Here is a 17644-nt window from a genome sequence, read left to right as displayed (position 1 = left end):
AACTATGTTGAATTATGAAGTCAACTGTCAGCTCACTAAAATGTCAACATTTCCTAAGCGAATGGCCTTTCTATTTGCAGAGATGTACACAATGTCAAAGCCAGTGGTTAATAAGTGAAAACAACTAAAGATGTGTGCAATCATACAGAAAACACTTTTGACTTTAAAAAATTAATATATTAAGATCACTGGCTGTTGTATACTAACATAGATAAAGCCCAAGTGTGTCAATATAATTTTAAAATATTTTTTCTAACTCCAAATGCAACATAAGCTGGTTAAGAGATTTCTGGAACCATAAAGTCACACTCATAATCACTAAGGTATACATCAGGAGTTCAACTTTTAAACCAGGAATTCAACCTAAATCTTTCTTTTTATTTTTTTATTTTTTATTTTTTGAGACAGAGTCTTGCTGTGTTGCCCGGGCTAGAGTGAGTGCCGTGGCGTCAGCCTAGCTCACAGCAACCTCAGACTCCTGGACTTAAGCGATCCTACTGCCTCAGCCTCCCGAGTACCTGGGACTACAGGCATGCGCCACCATGCCCAGCTAATATTTTTGTATATATATTTTTAGTTGGCCAGATAATTTCTTTCTATTTTTAGTAGAGACGGGGGTCTCGCTCTTGCTCAGGCTGGTCTCGAACTCCTGACCTCGAGTGATCCACCCGCCTCGGCCTCCCAGAGTGCTAGGATTACAGGCGCGTGAGTCATCGCGCCCGGCCTCTTTTTATTCTTTATTAAAAATGTATTAACACTCCGATTAAGTAACTGAAATGAAAACCTCTAAGGCTATTTACTGGGGGGGTGGGGGGAAACAGCAAGCAATGGTTCCCCTGCCCAGGTCAGGGAACAGGTAGCTAGATGGGTGCTGGACAGCACAGTTCAGAGAGCCCTTAGTTCTACTTCAGGTTCTGTAACTACAGAGCTATGGAACCCTTGGCATAGAACGATGTGCGCTTTAGTTTCATCTGTAAAAATAAGAAAGTTGCCCTAGATAATGTCTAAGATTCTCTCTAAGTCACAAGTTCTATGATTCTATCAAATGAAAAGGCACAAGCCTGGAGGGCGATGGGTAGTCAGTTTAATGAAACTTTTCACAAGGGCGAGCACAACAGTAACCCAGATGTCCTGGAGATGGACAGTGTTTTGTTGAGCTCAATACAGCAAACGGCCCAAGACAATAAACCACCACCACCATCCACTAAATGCTGTTATAATGCTGCACAACGCACTGAGACCTCTGGGAGGGCTAGGTCACCAAGCCCACTGTGAAGCTCAGCGTGACATGTTACTTGTCAGGTCAATGAGGGCCACTGGCTGGTTTTAGCCCACGTCTGTCTTTTCCAAAGCCTGTCCTCTTTCTATTAAATCTGGATGCTTCTCAGATATTTTTGTCTTGTCCCTACATGAGTAATCTCTACGACCTGGGTACGTAAAATAGACAGGAAAAGAAAGCAATGACAGACTGACACCCAGACAGGCTACCTGTTGTCAGAGGCTGGGGATCCAGGCCAGGCAGTGAGCCCACAGTGAGGCTCCCCAGCCTCCATTTCCTCAAGGGTAAAAGCCCATCACTCACAGCCCGGCCACACCATGGAGTCCTTGTGAGAGTCAAAGGGGATCAGGTAAGAGAAAGCACTTTCTACACTGCAGAGGCCCACGCCGTAAGGAGGCTATAAACATTACTCTACGGTGCCTGCCTGTGAGATGATAGCAAGGCTTAGAACGCCATATAGATGTATGGCTCCGCAATTAACCTTCAGTGCTTCCCACAACACCTGAAGTTTGAAAATCCCAACCAGATTCCCAAACTACACATTTAAAACATAAAATACACAACTAATAGTTAATTAGGACTATGAAAAAGTGGTGTCAGAGGTGTACCTACTAACACCTATTCTTTCTCACAACAGGTTTACAGTCTCTTATTGAATGGCAAACTCACTACAATGGAGACATGATGTAACGTTCTGTCTCCAGGTTTTACAATATGGACCAAAATACCAACTAACGATAAAATAAAACTACTCTACTGTAGAGTTCGACAGAAGGCACGCCCAATAGTTTATAATTTCATGCATCTAATTCTTATTTGTTGAGTATCTGCTCTGTGCCAGACACTGTGCCAGAGGCAGGGCACACAGAAAGATAAACAAGAAAGCTTCTGACCTCCACAGACAATGAAACTACATGTGGCCCACAAACTACAAGCCCAGCCCAACCTCAACCATAGATGAGAATCTTTATAAAAGATAGAAGCTATATATGTGCATTTCAGAAAATGTCTACATTTTTACAAACTTATAGGCAAATAGTGACCAGTCCTTATCTTTATTTTAAGGAAAACCTAGTCCTATGTACTGTTAACCGTCATCTATGGCCTGGGAAAAGAGGGACATCAATGACATATTAAAATCTGATAAAGAAAAGCCAAGCCACAACACATGTTAACTTCAAACAGACTAATGCATTAACACATTTTAACATCCAAATACTTGAGATAAACAAAATGTGTGAGTCCCACACATAATGGAACACTATTCAGCCTTAGAAAGGGAGGAAATTCTGAAACATGCCACAACATGGATGAACCTTGAAGACCTTAAGCTGAGTGAAACCCGCCAGTCCCAAAAGGACAAATGCTGCGATCCCTGTGTGAGGTCCCCACAGCAGTCAAACTCACACAGGCAGATAGAATGGTGGTTGCCAGGAGCTGGGGGAGGGGTTAGTGGTTAACTTTGGCAAGATGAAAAAGTTCTGGAGAGGGGTGGTGGTGAGGCCTGCAAAGCAATGTGAACACACTGAAAGCCACTGAACTGTACACTAGAATGGTTACAATGGTAAATTTTATGTGATGTGTATTTTCCACAACAAAAATCCAGGGTCTGTCTTGTCTTGTATCAATTAACAAAGCTAATAGGGAAACACTTAATGGCAACCCATAGAATTGCTGAGAGTCAGCGTTTTGGACTCTCATCTTAGTATATTATGACTCTGGATGTTAAATGAAACCTTAACAATTATATGGGCAGTGTGCTTGTGTATTCTTTTAAAAGGGAAGAAACAAGAAAACCCCAATATATAATATATAAATGTTCTTACCATGACAGGCATACTCCATAGCGAGGTACATGGTGGTCCCGCTGTTGATGACCTCATACAGTTGCACTGGGGGTGGGGAGAGGATACGGGAGAGAAAGAAACCAACGTCTGTATGCACAACCCATGCACATATAAACTGTAACTATCAAAAGCAACTGTTTCCCTGTTAAAGATTTTAATACCTGGCCCTCTCAAAAATGCTTTTAGGGAATTTTAGCAAATACTACACAACAGAAAAGCTTTTATAAAAGCATGGAATTCCATAAAAATGAAGATCATTTCTGGGTACTCAGTGAGACTTCAGTATGCGTTCGGCAGTCGAGCAAGGGCTATCTGTGCTTGCTTCTTCCTCTGTCGTCGCTGTCACTGCCATTTATTTGCTTCTTGGCTACCTGCCCTCCCACCAGCTCACCCTCTGTGCCTGAGGAAAAGTGGTCTCATTTCTCACAACCTGCAGCAATCGCTCAGATCTACTTGACTCCTACACCTGGACATCCATTCACTTGTCATTATGGCTTTAAGGATATAATTCCACTTCAGACCCTTGCTGCTTGGAAAACTTATCACAACTCCCAAAGAACAAGTTTTCTTTATTACTATTCTGAAGCCAGAGAGGAAAGAAAGTAGAATGGATTATACTGCAATTAACTGGAAAAAAAATTTTTTTTCTTAAGGAATGATTTTTAGTAGGTCAGTGTGATTTTGCTACAGCAGTCCCTTTGTTACAGATAGAACTATTTCTCTTGCTGCTGATTCATAAAACTGTAACACATCAATTAGGAAGATACACATTTTTAAATGAAACTGAAGCAAATCTCTCAGGCTACCAAGTGACCACTGTGCATATCTACTTGATTGTATTAATACTTATTTTAAAATGAAATTTACAGAACAGGCAGGGGGCACACTAGTCTTTTATATTGCAGGTGATTTTCTGAGGACTTACTAGAGTATTAGGCCCAACAAGTGCCTCACTTAGTGATCAATAATTGTTTGGCGAACTCATGAATAAAATGATCAGACCATTCCTTAGACTCTGATATGTTCAAATTGCCAAGAAAAACCATTTAAGAAAGTTAAGGCATACGTGGCTGCTGAACAGCATAAAAATAAAACCTTTCTAATATTCCAATGCACATTTTGGCTCTTCGGGGAAGACTATTTTAATGCAAAATGAATTTTTAAAAATTTCAGTCTATTATCAAAGATATGCCATTTAGTAAGTAGAGAACTCTAACTGGGGTATAACTGAAGTAATTAAGGGACAGAATAAATATGTTTACGTTAGCTAGTCCTAGGCAGTAATGATAAAGTTTTCTGGTGAAAAGTTGGAATATGAAATCCAAAGTTGGCTCACTGGCTGGTGCAAAGGGTTGAAAGAAAAAGCAGAGAAAGGAGGTTTCCTTCCTACTATTCTATTCCTTGTATCATCCTGTTCTTCAAACATCCTATATTTCACTGATTCCGAGATCTCTATTTTAATTACTATCCCTGATATTAGGATGATGGCTTGGTAGCATTTTCCTTTCTTAGTAATATATAAAAAATAATGCCTTTTAAATGATGGTGGCTTAGATTTGATGAAACAGAGCCTAAGCCTTTTGTTAAAGTATACAATCAAAACCAGCAGTTCTGTGTAAAAGCTTTTTCCTTCCTGTGTTTCCATGTTATTCTCATATTCCACGTGTCAAGTACTCTTGGTAGGCTAACTTTAACACTAAACATTACCCCTCCCATTTCCTACAACTGATGTTGATAGTAAACTCATATGGACTATCTTAAGAGTGATTTCACTCTTGAAATACTCTTTGTAAATTGTAGGAGCTATCACTGACATATAAAATACATTTTGAGATATATGTTATATATAAAGCAGTTAAATAATTTAAAAAGAGCCTTATTGTGATATATGTGGGATCAAAAGTTTTCATTGGGTATATACAGTGTAGGGTCAGTATTGAGTAATTTGTATATGTTCATTTTGTTCTTATAATTACTATGAGGGGAGGTACTTCCTCATCTTTAAACCGACCTCATAGCACCTAACACAGAGTTATACACACAGAGGGCCCATGAGACAAATCTTTGCTTTATGAAAGAATTCTTGTCAAAATCCCTTTCAATAGCAAGTATCCCATCTTTTAAATACGATTCAGTGTGCAAGTATTTTCTCTGGAACTTAGTCACAGCACAAAGTATTATACCCTTGAAAATATTAATTCTTTTTTTTTCTTTTCTTAGAGAAAGAGAGAGAGAGAGAGAGAGATTTATTTTTAAGGAGTCAGCTCATGAAATCGTGGGAGCTAGCAAGTCCAAAATCTGCAAGGCAGGCTGGAGGCCCAGGAAAAACTGATGTTGCAGCCTTGAGTGAGAAGACAGTCTGGAGGCAGAATTCCCAAAAATATTAATTCTGACTTCCTATAATTCCCTTCTCTCTACCAATGAAAAACAGTTATATTTTCTAATACATTAAAGAATCAGAAAATTATAGTTATGATTATAGATGCTTCTACTGCATTAAAGCTTTAAATTGAAATGTTTAACACCTAAGCTTTTAAACCTCTCTTCAGTAATTTCAAAAAACTAACACAAATGTTCAAAAGTTTGCATATGTATTCTATTCCCCTACCTGGGGTAGGGGAAGGGAAGGAGTCTCTTTCTACCATTTCTTGAATACATATTTATCTTTATGACATGCTTTCAGCAATGCATTTAGACCCAAAAGTATTCTAAAAAGCAGAAAGTACCTATATGTGGATGATGCAGCATCGTCATAATTTTCATCTCTCAGTAGATGTAAAAATCAAAACAAAACAATCCCCCAATATAAATTATTAATTCCACCATTGCAATATAAATGTAAATTCTCTTAAGTAACAAATTTATTGCTAATGTTTATTTTATTTCATATCTAAGACTAATATGAAAGTCTAGCGTCACTTTCAAGTAGCTTTATAAATTATCACCAAATACTTCCATTTATGAAAACCAGCAGAGGTCTCAAAGAGGGAAGGTGCCACACCCTGACTTTCATTTTGCTATCTCGGGAACATAAGATTAGACTCGGGCAAGAATAGTTTTGTTATGATTAAATTTAGTCTGATTCACTATCTACCCAGGGGTCCCAATTTTGTATGGTCCCAGTGAATTGCACCATGAGTGGATTACATTTATAATTCCAAATAATTCTATGAGACTATTTGGAACAAAACCACTTGGGAAACCCTCACTGGAGATGACAGGTAATTTAGCACCGAGGCTGTGATAGTCTGTTACATTAGTGACCCTAATGAGTCATGCTTCACATAACCATGCTTTTGTGGAGTACCTCCTTCATACTGACAGGAGGTGCGGCCATGTGGCATGTCTGGGCCAATGGGGCATTAGCAAATTCAAAGCAAGCAGAGGCTGGGTAAGATGTTAGGCATCGCAGGGCTTGCTCTCTTGCAGCAGTGTAAAGAAGCTGGTCGAGCCCCTGTGAGGATGAAGGGTAGTATGTAGGCAGAGGGACCCACCGTCCTGACTGCATCCAGCCCCTGCAAACCCACCAGCTGAATGCAGCCACACAAGTGAACCCAGGTGAGACTTCACGAAGAATCACCCTGCCAAGGCCAGCAGAGTGGCCCAGCCATCCCTCAGAGTAAGGAGAAATATCAAATTGTTGTTGTATATTCACATGTTATAAATTCAGAGAAGGGTCATATTATCGTGGCCTGGGTTAATATGACCTCGAAAAACTACAGGATTATAGAGGCCACCTTATTCAACTCCCTGGCGAACAAGAGGATGCCAGGGAAAGAAAGAAAAAGATCTTCCAAGGCCCTGCTCTCTTTCTATGGGGAATTTGGAACCTGGTTGACCCAGGATAGTACCACCCACAGGAGGCAAGGGCTGGGAAAAGCCTTGAGAGGGAGGAGCAGCTGGCCACGTGCAAAGGAAGCTGGTGAGAGACCACAGGACTGTTGCAGCACTTGTCCCTATCCACTGGGTCTCACCTAGAATTGAATCAGCAGCTCAGGGGAGATAGACGTGGGTGGCATTTGACAGACCTAAGCTATGAACCTGAGCTCAGAACGTAAGAGCGTGGAATCGGATGAATAACCTTTCCTGTCTAAAATACTGGCTCATTTTTAAAGGCAGCAGCACTTTTATCTCCAACACAAATACTCCCCTTGCTATTGTGGTCGCTCCCACACTTTGTGTTTTGAGACGACGGCCACCCACATCCCTGATAACCATCAGGCTTGAGTTCTTTTCCAGCTTCCCTCTGTCAAGCTACCGCACAAACCCTGTTTTCCAATCCATTGTAGTTGAGTTGGTAGTTTTAACCTGGGTCTCCTAATTACTTCCACGACTGCTAAATCAGAAAATCTCCAATTTGGATACCGTATCAATATAGCTCAGGATACTGCACTGAGAGTAACACCCCGACTACGGCCACGACAACCCTGCAGCATGTGGCCTCTGCTTACCCTCCAGCACCAGCTCTGGTCACCCCAACCCCTTCCAGTTACTAGAACACATTCATACTAAGTTCTTTTAAATCTCTCCTCCCTTGTCATCCTTGAGGTCTCAGGCAGAATCTCTGGAAACGTATCTAAGTAGGTCTCCTTTGTTTTACGTCATAGCCATCTGTTCACTTCTCCCCTAGAATGTCTTTCAAGTTGTGATGATACATTTTTGTGCACCTTTTATTATCACCTTGTCATGCACACGGAACATCCTGTCTCCCTTCGCTACACCTAAAACCAAGCCTGGCACACAACAGGAATGCCTTCGTTTGATAAGTGCCTGCATGAAAGCCGTCACTACCAAGAAGCGTGGTTTGAGCCAGCCTCCTCAGCATCCTGCTGACCACGCTGCTTTTAAATCTGCACAGCAAAATGCTTGTCAAAGAGTTATCATAGTTCTGATGGCTGAAGAGCAGGTCAAATGAAGGCAATCATTTTAAATCCCTACTAGCAGTGCAGTAGAATTGAACCAAAGTGAATTAGAGCCAAAGAGCAGGAAAAAGATGGGCTCTGATAGGAATTTAAGGGAGGGAGAGCTCACTCCTGCTGCAGACAGCAGGCACCATGGAGGTACTAGATTTATGCAGGACTTAAAAAAGGATGTCCACAGCTGAAAGTGCGGTACAAGTGCTCTGTGTATGTGAGCAAGGATGGGGAGGTGCAAGCAATGAAGGCATTTAAGGAAGACCAGGACCAAGTGGCCCCTTCTGGCCAGGGCAGTGTGTCTCCAGGTGTGGACTCCAGGCCACCGACGTCAGACTCACTAGGGTGCCTGTGCAAACTGCAGCTTCCAGGGTCCCACCTGTCACTAGATCTGAAATGAGGCCTCAGAATCTTACTTTTCAGCAAGCACCTCAGGTGTGGTGGCTTTAAAGTATGTCCATAAATTCCTCCCCTCAAAAGACAGACCTTAATATCCCTTCCTTTGAGTGTGGGCTGGACTTAGTGGCCTGCTCCCAAGCAACAGCACATGGCAGAAGTGATGGCAGGGACTTCAGAGACTCACCAGCTCCTAGAAGGCACTGCAGCTCCCTCCTTGCTCTGGCAAGTCCCTTGCTCCAGTGTCACAAAGACATTCAAGCACCTTCATGGACAGCCCACTTGGCAATGGAGGGAGGCCATGCGCCCACCACTGGTGAGGAACTGCGGTCTCAGCAACAGCCACATGAGTGTGCCCCCTGGACAGCAGACGTGCCAGCCCCAGTCAAGTCTTTGGATGCCTAAAGCTGTTTCTGACATCCAACCAAAACCTCTGCACAGAGCAGAGCCCGCGTCAGAACTGCCCAGCTAAGTCACTCCCAAATTCCTGACTCTCAGAAACTATGAGATGAAGAGTGTTTTTCTCTGGAAGTTGCTAAGTTCTGGAGGAATTGTTTTTAAACAGCAGCAGATAATACACCACCGACACCACACTGAAGTCTGGGAACCCAGTTACGGCAGAGGTCACACCAGGAACGCACTAGGAAAACACAAAGGAAGGATGAATGGGACACACAGAGATGACGAGTACGAGCTCACTTCCCTAGGCAGAAAGAGCAGCCAGAGACTCCCTGGGAGAGCAGTGTCGGGGCATCACCAAAACGCCTGTCCATGTTCATCTGACCATCAGAATTCCGTATCAGGCCGACACTGGCGACACTGGGGTAAGGAACGCCGCGCTGCGAGACGAGCCGCACGGGGAGGAAGAAGCCGTCACCAGTTATCAAGCGCTGGCTGTGTCTGGCGCACAGAGCCACTGGCTCCACATCTAGGATCCCGTTTCACTTAATCACCACAACCCCAGCAGGCGAATATGACCGTCTCCAAGTTACAGAGAAGGAAGACTGCGGCAGGTGAGGCAGCGCGTTGGAACGCCCAGCTAGTCTGCGCTGGAGCCAGGATGCCAACTCTGAGACGTCTGGCTTCAAAGTCCACGCTACTGCCACCTTAGAGATTTCCAACTAAAATAATCAACAACTTTTAAGCTGCTGATAGAGAAAACTCCAGAGTAACACGTGGGCACTGGCACAGAACTTTTTAAAAAGTTGACAATTTGCATAAAAATGCCAGAGATTTCATAATCTGGGAACCAGATGGCTGAAGATAGTTAAACCTGGAAAGGAATAATTTATTGAAAGGAAAACATGTGCTTTAAGGAAAGTCCCGTAAGAACCACACAACATATTTTTAAAGTTTCGATTATAAAAGGACATTTAAGTAAGAGCAATTCAACTCATTTCTTGTATTTTTTTGTTTTTTGAAACAAGGTCTTGTTCTGTCACCCAGGATAAATAAAGTGCAGTGGTGCAATCACAGCGCACTGTAACCTCAGACTCCTGGGCTAAAGTGATCCACCCACCTTAGCTGAAATTACAGGCATGAGCCACTGCACCCAGCCTCTAGGCATGGGTTCACCAGAATGCCCGACGTCACAACATGACATGAAGTTGCTGACTTCATGCTGTGAACAGCTTTTCCCAAACCCATCAAAACAAGACTCCCCATCACAATAAGACTCTCACCCCCTCTTCATTTTTCCTCATTTATGCCTACCTCTTTCACCTGGCAGCATAATGCTGCAGAGAAAATTTCACAGTTGGTAGCTTCTGTGGGGAACTTGCACTCCCTGCTTTAATTTAACCTGGTCATGGAATGCTAGATTACCTACTGCCTAAAGAGGGAGGAATGTGTGCAGTTGATGACACTTCTTTCTGGACATCAATAAATACATCAGGTATTGCAGAGCAGACTACCTGGTTAACATGGGCCATGTGATTTTAGTTCGTTCGGTTCATGAAGACTCTACCTAGGGAGCATAGTCCAAACTCTTGGTATTATCCTCCTGACAGTCATGCTTGTTTTACAATGGGCCCTTCTCTGGCTAGAACAATAAAACCTCAAAGAAACATGATAATGAGGATACCCTAACCTGTAAGTGCCATGCTGAGACTGGAAACCCAAAATGATGGTAACTGAGAGTAGTGCTGACACCCTAGGTTTCAGTTACACTCCCCCAGGTGAGAGCTTGACCAAATTGGGAGAATCATTAAATAAAAATCATAGGCCACTGTTTTGGACTAAGCTACTGCATTAGGCCCCAAAAGACCAGACTAATAATCAAAATGGAGTCACTAATGCTAAGGTTTCACATCTTCAATTCTAAACTAATTTATCTGACCTTCTAAGAAATCAGGAGAGAGATAACAGCCAATTTCCCAAACAGGCCAGTTTAATGGGCATGATAATAAAGTTTCCTCCACTTTAATCCTCACATACAAAGAAGTAGCCAAAAGTAACTTCCTGTCAATTAAGCAGTTATTTTTCTACTGTTCTATTTCCCTGTCACTGTCTTATAAGAAAAGTAACTTTGAAAGGATTCACACATTCCCTGTTCTTTGCTTCTGTTTTCTTCATCCTTTCTCTGTCTTGAAGGCCAACCTCTTTGCTCAGCTCATTGGAAACTTACTCTATTCTATGGAATAAACTGTTGTTTGAGGAAGCTAGGAAAGAAAGAAGGAAGGAAGCAAGGAAGGAGGGATGAAGGAAGGGATGGAGACAGAAAGGGAGGAGGGAAATGAATGAAGCAAGCAAGCTGACTGAGGTGGGTGTAAGTAGGATTTCCCCACAAAAAGCCTGATGGAAGGATTCTTATACCCGATAACGCTTCAAATAAACATCTGACAATCTGCTGGGTATTTGGCATATATGTATTTTTTTCTTCAGTAAATCTCATTTAGTGTTTCAAACACAGGAATTTTCCTTTCTTACAAAAAAGGTCTAATTTCAAAAATGGTGGATGAATCTTAAGCAAAAAATGCCTTACTGACCAAACACAGTAGCTCATGGCTATAATCCCAGCACTTTGGCAAGCCAAGGTGGGAGGACTGCTTGAGGCCAGGACTTCAAGACCAACCTGGGCAATAGGAAGACCCTATCTCCATAAAAAATATTTAAGAAATAACTCCAACATGTTGGTGTGCACCTGTAGTTCCAGCTACTTGCCCGTAGTCCCATCTGCTCAGTAGGCTGAGGTGGGAGGATGGCTTGAGCCCAGGAATTGGAGCCTGCAGTGAGCTATGATGATGCCACTGCACTCTAGCCTAGGGAACAGAATGAGACCCTGTCTCTCAAAAACAAAAAATCTTTACTACTGTGTCAGCAGCATCATCAACTTTCTCTCTCTTTCTCTCTCTTACACCCCTGCCCCCTATTTTTTACAGATGGGGTCTCACTCTGTTACCAAGGCTGGAGGGCAGTAGTATCTTCGTAGCTCACTGCAGCCCCTAACTCCTGAGCTCAAGGGATCCTCCTGCTTTGGTCTCCAGAGTAGTTGGGACTATGGGCATGCACTACCATGCCCAGCTAATTTTTAAATTTTTATAGAGATGGGATCTCACTACATTGCCCAGGCTAGTATTCCTGGCCTCGAGTGATCCTTTCACCTTGGTCCTTTAAAGCGCTGGGATTACAGGCACGAGCCCCCAGCAGCATCAACTTAGAAGGCTGTATTCTCCATTGTAGGGTCTTGTTCCTGTCTTGTTGAATATTTTAATTGGATGAAGACATCCATATTCAATTTAGATAGCACCAAACTATAAGGGACAGCTAATACAAAAGATTCATTATTTTAAAATGCCCCAATAGACTTGAATTATGTCAGGAAATCAATTAAATGAATTTTAGCAGGAATTAACCAAATTCAGGAAATGGAGGAAAATCAACTCTAAGGATGGAATAAACTAGGCTTCTGTTGAGGGCAACTCCTGTGGGTGGCCAAAGAGGCTGAGAGGATTTACTCTGGAAAGGGGAAAACAAAGAACACCCAAAATAGCAACCTCTAAGGGCTGGCTGTGTATGGAGTGATAGAATTAACCTCTATAGCTCCACATGGCAAAACACAGAACAGTGTCATAGAAGTTTCTAGAAGACAGATCCTAGTCCAAAGTAAGAGAAAAATGTTCTCATGACAAAGACACTGCACACTGGAACAAGACCCTGTGGCAAGGGTGTGCCTCCACCCCTGTATGTGCTTAAGGCTGGCTAACTAGCCAGCCAGCAAAACTACATTTAAAAAAAAATCAATTATTTCATTACATGTTACAAATTTCTTCTTTTTAATTAAGCAGTTTCAGTTTAAGAAAAAGGATAGTACTACTTAAACTGGTTGTAGCACAGTGTGGTGACCACTGAGTCTCTGCCCCTGAGAAGACTGAGTCAGGGCCCCTGCGGCCTGCAGCTGCTGTGTGTCAGCCTCCCACCAACACTTAATGGAAACTCACACTCAAGCACTCCAGTGAGCTCTGCAAGGGTCGGAAACTCGAGATCCTTTAAGGCCTACATAAAATTCCACTGCACACCACGTGGCTTGACCCAAAGTGAATAGCACTTACCTGACTTGTGGGAGACATCACAAAGCTTAGTGCAGAAGGATAAGGATGTTTCTTAAAGGAATTACTAAGAGGATGCCCCTACTTTTTATTTGGAATTGATAAGTTCTTTGCAATACTCTCTCTTCAGCCTGTGTTTTAAGATGTAGGCTGTATTAGTACTCAGGTATGGCGAGGCCAACAGATCATGAGATGATTGCCACTGAAATAACAGATTGATCCTCACAGTTCCCAAGAGGAGAGGGCCTGCCACACCACAGGGCCACACAGGGATGCACCAGGGTGGGCCAGGGGCAAAAGAGCCAGGGCAAAGTGCTGACAAAGCCTCTGTCATGATTTCAGTGGGAAAGGCATGGCAGGGTAAGGAGGCTTAGCATTGGCTCACTTGAATAATTTCAGTAGGTTCTAGGATACAGATGCTGTCCCTAGTTGTCTGGTGCCTGGCCCTGGGTGATCAGGGCAGAGAAATACAGCCTCCTGGAATCAAAGAGCCGGAGAGAGGAGGTGCTTTGGAGTAGGACACTGAATTGGCTGTTTGCATCTGAAAGGCATTCTCCCAGGGGAGTAGTCTGTTACCTCCAAGAATTAGCTCACCCTGAGAGGGACCAGCAGGGGCCCAGATGCCAGAGCAAGACTACAGAACATAAGAATATAACTCTTAACACACCGTGCTTCATTTTTCCTCATAGCACTGACAAGACATTTTTATTTGTCTATTGCTGTTCCCCATCAGTATGTCAATTACATGAAAGCAGGAACTTCATTTGGTTCAATATCATACCCACAGCACACAGAACAGGGCCTGACACCCAGCAGGTGTCTGAAGTGTGACACTGGAAGTGTAGGAGCACGGGAGGCACACCGTAGTGTCTAATGACCGCGGATTCCCATGGTAGCAGCCCAGCACGCTGCTTCCCACACGTTCTCTATCACCTGAACGATGACAAACATATTCTCATTTAGAGTTCATTAACACTTGACTCAAAGCTAACTACACCTATCGCAGGATGACCAGCCAAGTACCCATCACTTATGAGTTAGGAGACTTTGAGCAGTTTACTTAATCTCCATGGCTCTCTTTGCTTACGAATAGAACTTACCTTATTAGGAAGTAGTAATGATTAAATGAGTTAATACAGTTAAAACACTTACAACAGCTCAGCATATACTAGATGCATAAATATTAGTAGTTATTCTTGAAAGTAGTCTACTAGAATTAAGCCCTGCAAAAAAGACCTAGCTAGAATCTACCATTCAATTCTTAAGCTTTGATTTTTTCCTGTGTGTTGTATTTGGAGGAGGGGGAGATTTAAACAAACAAACAAACAAACAAACAAAAACCACATTCCCCACACCCAAAATCAAAGCAAATGAGAAAACTATTCAGCAGAGCACACAATAATGGCAAACACAGAGTCCTTACCATTTCCCAGGCTGTATTGTAAGATCTTCTAAGTCCTTTTGTTTATATATTTGTTTATTTTTTTTATACACAGTGTCACCCAGGCTGGAGTGCAGTGGCATAATCATAGCTCACTGCAGCCTCCAATCCCTGGGCTGAGGTGATCCTCCCATCTCAGCCTCCCTGAGTAGCTGGGACTCCAGGGGAGCATCACAGCCTCACTCCAGCTCGGCTACTTTTTAAAAAATGTTCTGTAGAGACAGAGTCTTGCTGCATTGCCCAGGGTGGTTTTGAATTCCCGGTCTCAAGCAATCCTCCCAACCAAGATGTGAGCCACCACTCCAAGTTCTTTAAAATAATAACTTGTTTAATTCTCATGACAACCCTTACAAAGTCTATTATAATTTCCATTTTACAAATGGGGAAACTAAGACACAGAGAAGTTAAGTGATTCATTGCACAGCTAAGCAGGGTGAAAGCCTGTTTTTGAATCCATGCAGTCTAGCTTCACCACGCTCCTAACCATTACTCATCCTTCCTTCTTTATGTTAACAGTCAGTCTGCTCCCAAGACTGAAAAAGAACATTAGGAACTTTAGTTGGGTTACACTTGGCATACTGGCACATCTTAATAAATTCTAGTCTTAAATATTTTTGAACAGGTGAACATGTTTTCTTAAATGAGCAATGCTTGCTTCTTAATGACAGATTCAGATTTCATAAAACAAGTCCCAGCAAAATTACCTGGTATAATAAGCATATTGAAACTGAGGGTGACTTTGTAGGACCAGTAACCAGACTAACATTTTTGTTATTCCTGCTGTTTTCAAAACCATTATACATACACATTACAGAGTTCTGTAAAAGCTGACCTAAAAGATGCTTATGAAGAGAGTAGTATACCAGAAATAGCAGCTACAGATCAAAAAGCATACAGGTGGGTCCTGTGGCGTGCACCTGCAGTCCCAGCTAGCTGGGAGGCTACAGAGGGAGGCCCAGCCCAGGAGTTTAAGTCCAGCCAGGGCAATAGAGAGAGACCCCATCTCTTTATAAAAAAAAAGAGTTAAAAATTATAAAAGCAATGGAGAAAAATAAATCCCTCACTAGAATCTAATGTTTGTTAATCCAATGGCTGGAAAAATACAAAGGAAAAATCAAGAGACTCATCTTTGAAAATAATATCAATCTGTAAATATGCAGTCAATCCACGTTTACTTATATACATTTAGTAAAAGTACATGACCCAATGTGCAAGCCTCAACATTGTTAAATTGACACTATTTTAACATGTGTGTTCAAACGCTGCCTGAATTAGCCAGTCCACCTTTTTTGGTAGTGGCAATAAGAACAGATTACATATTGTTCATGGCAGAATGTTCCTTAAAGTGAATGTTAGCTCCTGTGGCTTCAGGACTTTAAATCGCTAGCTGAGAAGTGTTCCCGAGGCAGGCGTGATACAATTGCGAATGATCTGAGAAGAAAAAAGGCCGCAAGAACAACTACTCCAAGTGGGGCTGCCAAAGTTGCCTATACTCTTGACCTTGTTGCCAGTCTTCCATGGAAAAAGAACTTGGTGAAAAAGGCTGTGTAACAAATGTACACGGAATGCTTCTAATTTACATTATAATAGAAGAATATGAACTTACACACACAATTTTAAACAATGCTCTATAAACTGAAACTATTATACTTATCAGGTTATTTAACTTGGATAGATCTAGCATAAATCTTCTGTGGATGGTTCACACTTGAACTAGACCACAAACAAATCCTAACATTGAGATTATTAGGTTATGATGAGCCAAATTATAAGCCAAACAATGCTGATGCAAATATGTAAAATCACACTATCAGGCTAAGCAGACAATCTACTGTGAACTAAATTGATGACAATGACACAAACAGTAAGTCATCGTCGTCATCATCATCATAAAAGAAGAGCAGCAATTAAAAACTACAAGCAAAAATAACGGAAAAAAGAAAGCAAGCAAGCAAGAAGTAAGGGAAAATTGCAGCTAACTGGACACATTACTAGGATAAAATTTTTCCTGGAAAATGGCTAGAATTCCAATTATATCCAGGTACATATGGATAATGGAAGATTTGTAACATCACAGAATACTGAATTAGAGTCCTCAGCAAGCTTCTTTATATGTTCATTTTAGTTCTGAATACCAAATTTGAGTAACTACTAACTTATTTAGTAGTACCAAGTCCTTAGATAAATGAAGAAATGAAGGTTTAAGGAAATGGACTGGAATTTTTAGATCTTTGTTCTTCAGAACAAAGGACTGGAATGTTTAGAACTGTTCCAGGGCCACCTGCAGAAGGCTTAAGGCCCAATATGGGCTGCAGGTCGCAAAGAAGCACTTGTTTAAACACATTTTCAGTGCAAGAGAAAGTCTATCTCCCTTCCCACCTCCCACACGTATAACATGGACAAGGCTTCAAAACTATCAGGATAGAAATAACCATTAGGAGTATAGAGAGAATTACCCTTATCAAAATATCTTACAACTGTACAGTGCTTTGCACTTTACAAACCTCTTTTATAGGCATTATTTCATAAATACTCATATCCATTGTGAGAAGATAAAATTATCTCCATTCTAAAGATGAGAAACCCAAGGTCCAGAGAAGTTCAGTGCCTTGCTCAAGGTCAAGTTAGACATTCAGCTAAGTGGCTTAAATTGAGGGACTTAAATTCAGGACTTCCTGTTCCTAGTTCATGGTCTCCATACCCCCCAACTACGATAGGCCAAGTCTAGAAATCAAATGAAGTATACAAAAAAGGCTATGCAAAACTAAAACAAAAAACAGAAGGATTTTATTATGAAGATCATTAATTATTTACGGATGCACCAATGAATTACCGAGGCCCAGGCCCTTCCTAAGCAATGTGGTCCAGGCATTAGGACTTTCACAATCTGCCCGAGGCAGAGATCTTCTGATCTAAGGGAAATGTACAAATAGCAACAGAGCTTTATAAACATGCTTTTTCACTCTTATTCAGTTCTACTTTTACATTGCCCTTTTATATTAATTAGTCATCACATCTTAATTAGACATGACATGTCAAGAGTTTAAGAAGCCGAGTGGGGACTTGAAAGATTTCAGTCTTAACTATAAGGAAGGTGTACAAATCTACACAATAACCAATAACGTGAAAATATTTTTGTACTGTAATATTTTGTAAAACTCTATTTTGTCAAAATTTAGAATATTCAATTAAAAACTACAGCCTCGCACATCTATAATAAA

The 17644-nt window shown here is 41.7% G+C and overlaps 1 protein-coding gene across 4 annotated transcripts in view; it reads right to left on the bottom strand.

Annotated features, from left to right (window-relative positions):
• Window positions 1–17644, bottom strand: part of LOC123646475 (serine/threonine-protein kinase MARK1-like) — a 63650-nt gene that overhangs the window by 19418 nt on the left and 26588 nt on the right. For 3 of the 4 annotated variants that reach the window (XM_045563490.1, XM_045563492.1, XM_045563491.1), the window contains 2 exons: window positions 5853–5901; window positions 3106–3171 (listed from right to left, as the gene is read on the bottom strand). In XM_045563490.1, the coding sequence (XP_045419446.1) occupies window positions 3106–3171; window positions 5853–5889 (103 nt within the window). In that variant the 5' untranslated portion in view covers window positions 5890–5901. The remainder of the gene's footprint in view (window positions 1–3105; window positions 3172–5852; window positions 5902–17644) is intronic. The other variant, XM_045563493.1, reaches the window with a different exon arrangement.

The sequence above is a fragment of the Lemur catta genome, chromosome 10, assembly GCF_020740605.2.
Source record: "Lemur catta isolate mLemCat1 chromosome 10, mLemCat1.pri, whole genome shotgun sequence".
NCBI classification, from domain to species: Eukaryota; Metazoa; Chordata; class Mammalia; order Primates; family Lemuridae; genus Lemur; species Lemur catta.
Note: the sequence above shows the minus strand (reverse complement) of the source record. Positions and strands in the feature narration are given on the sequence as shown.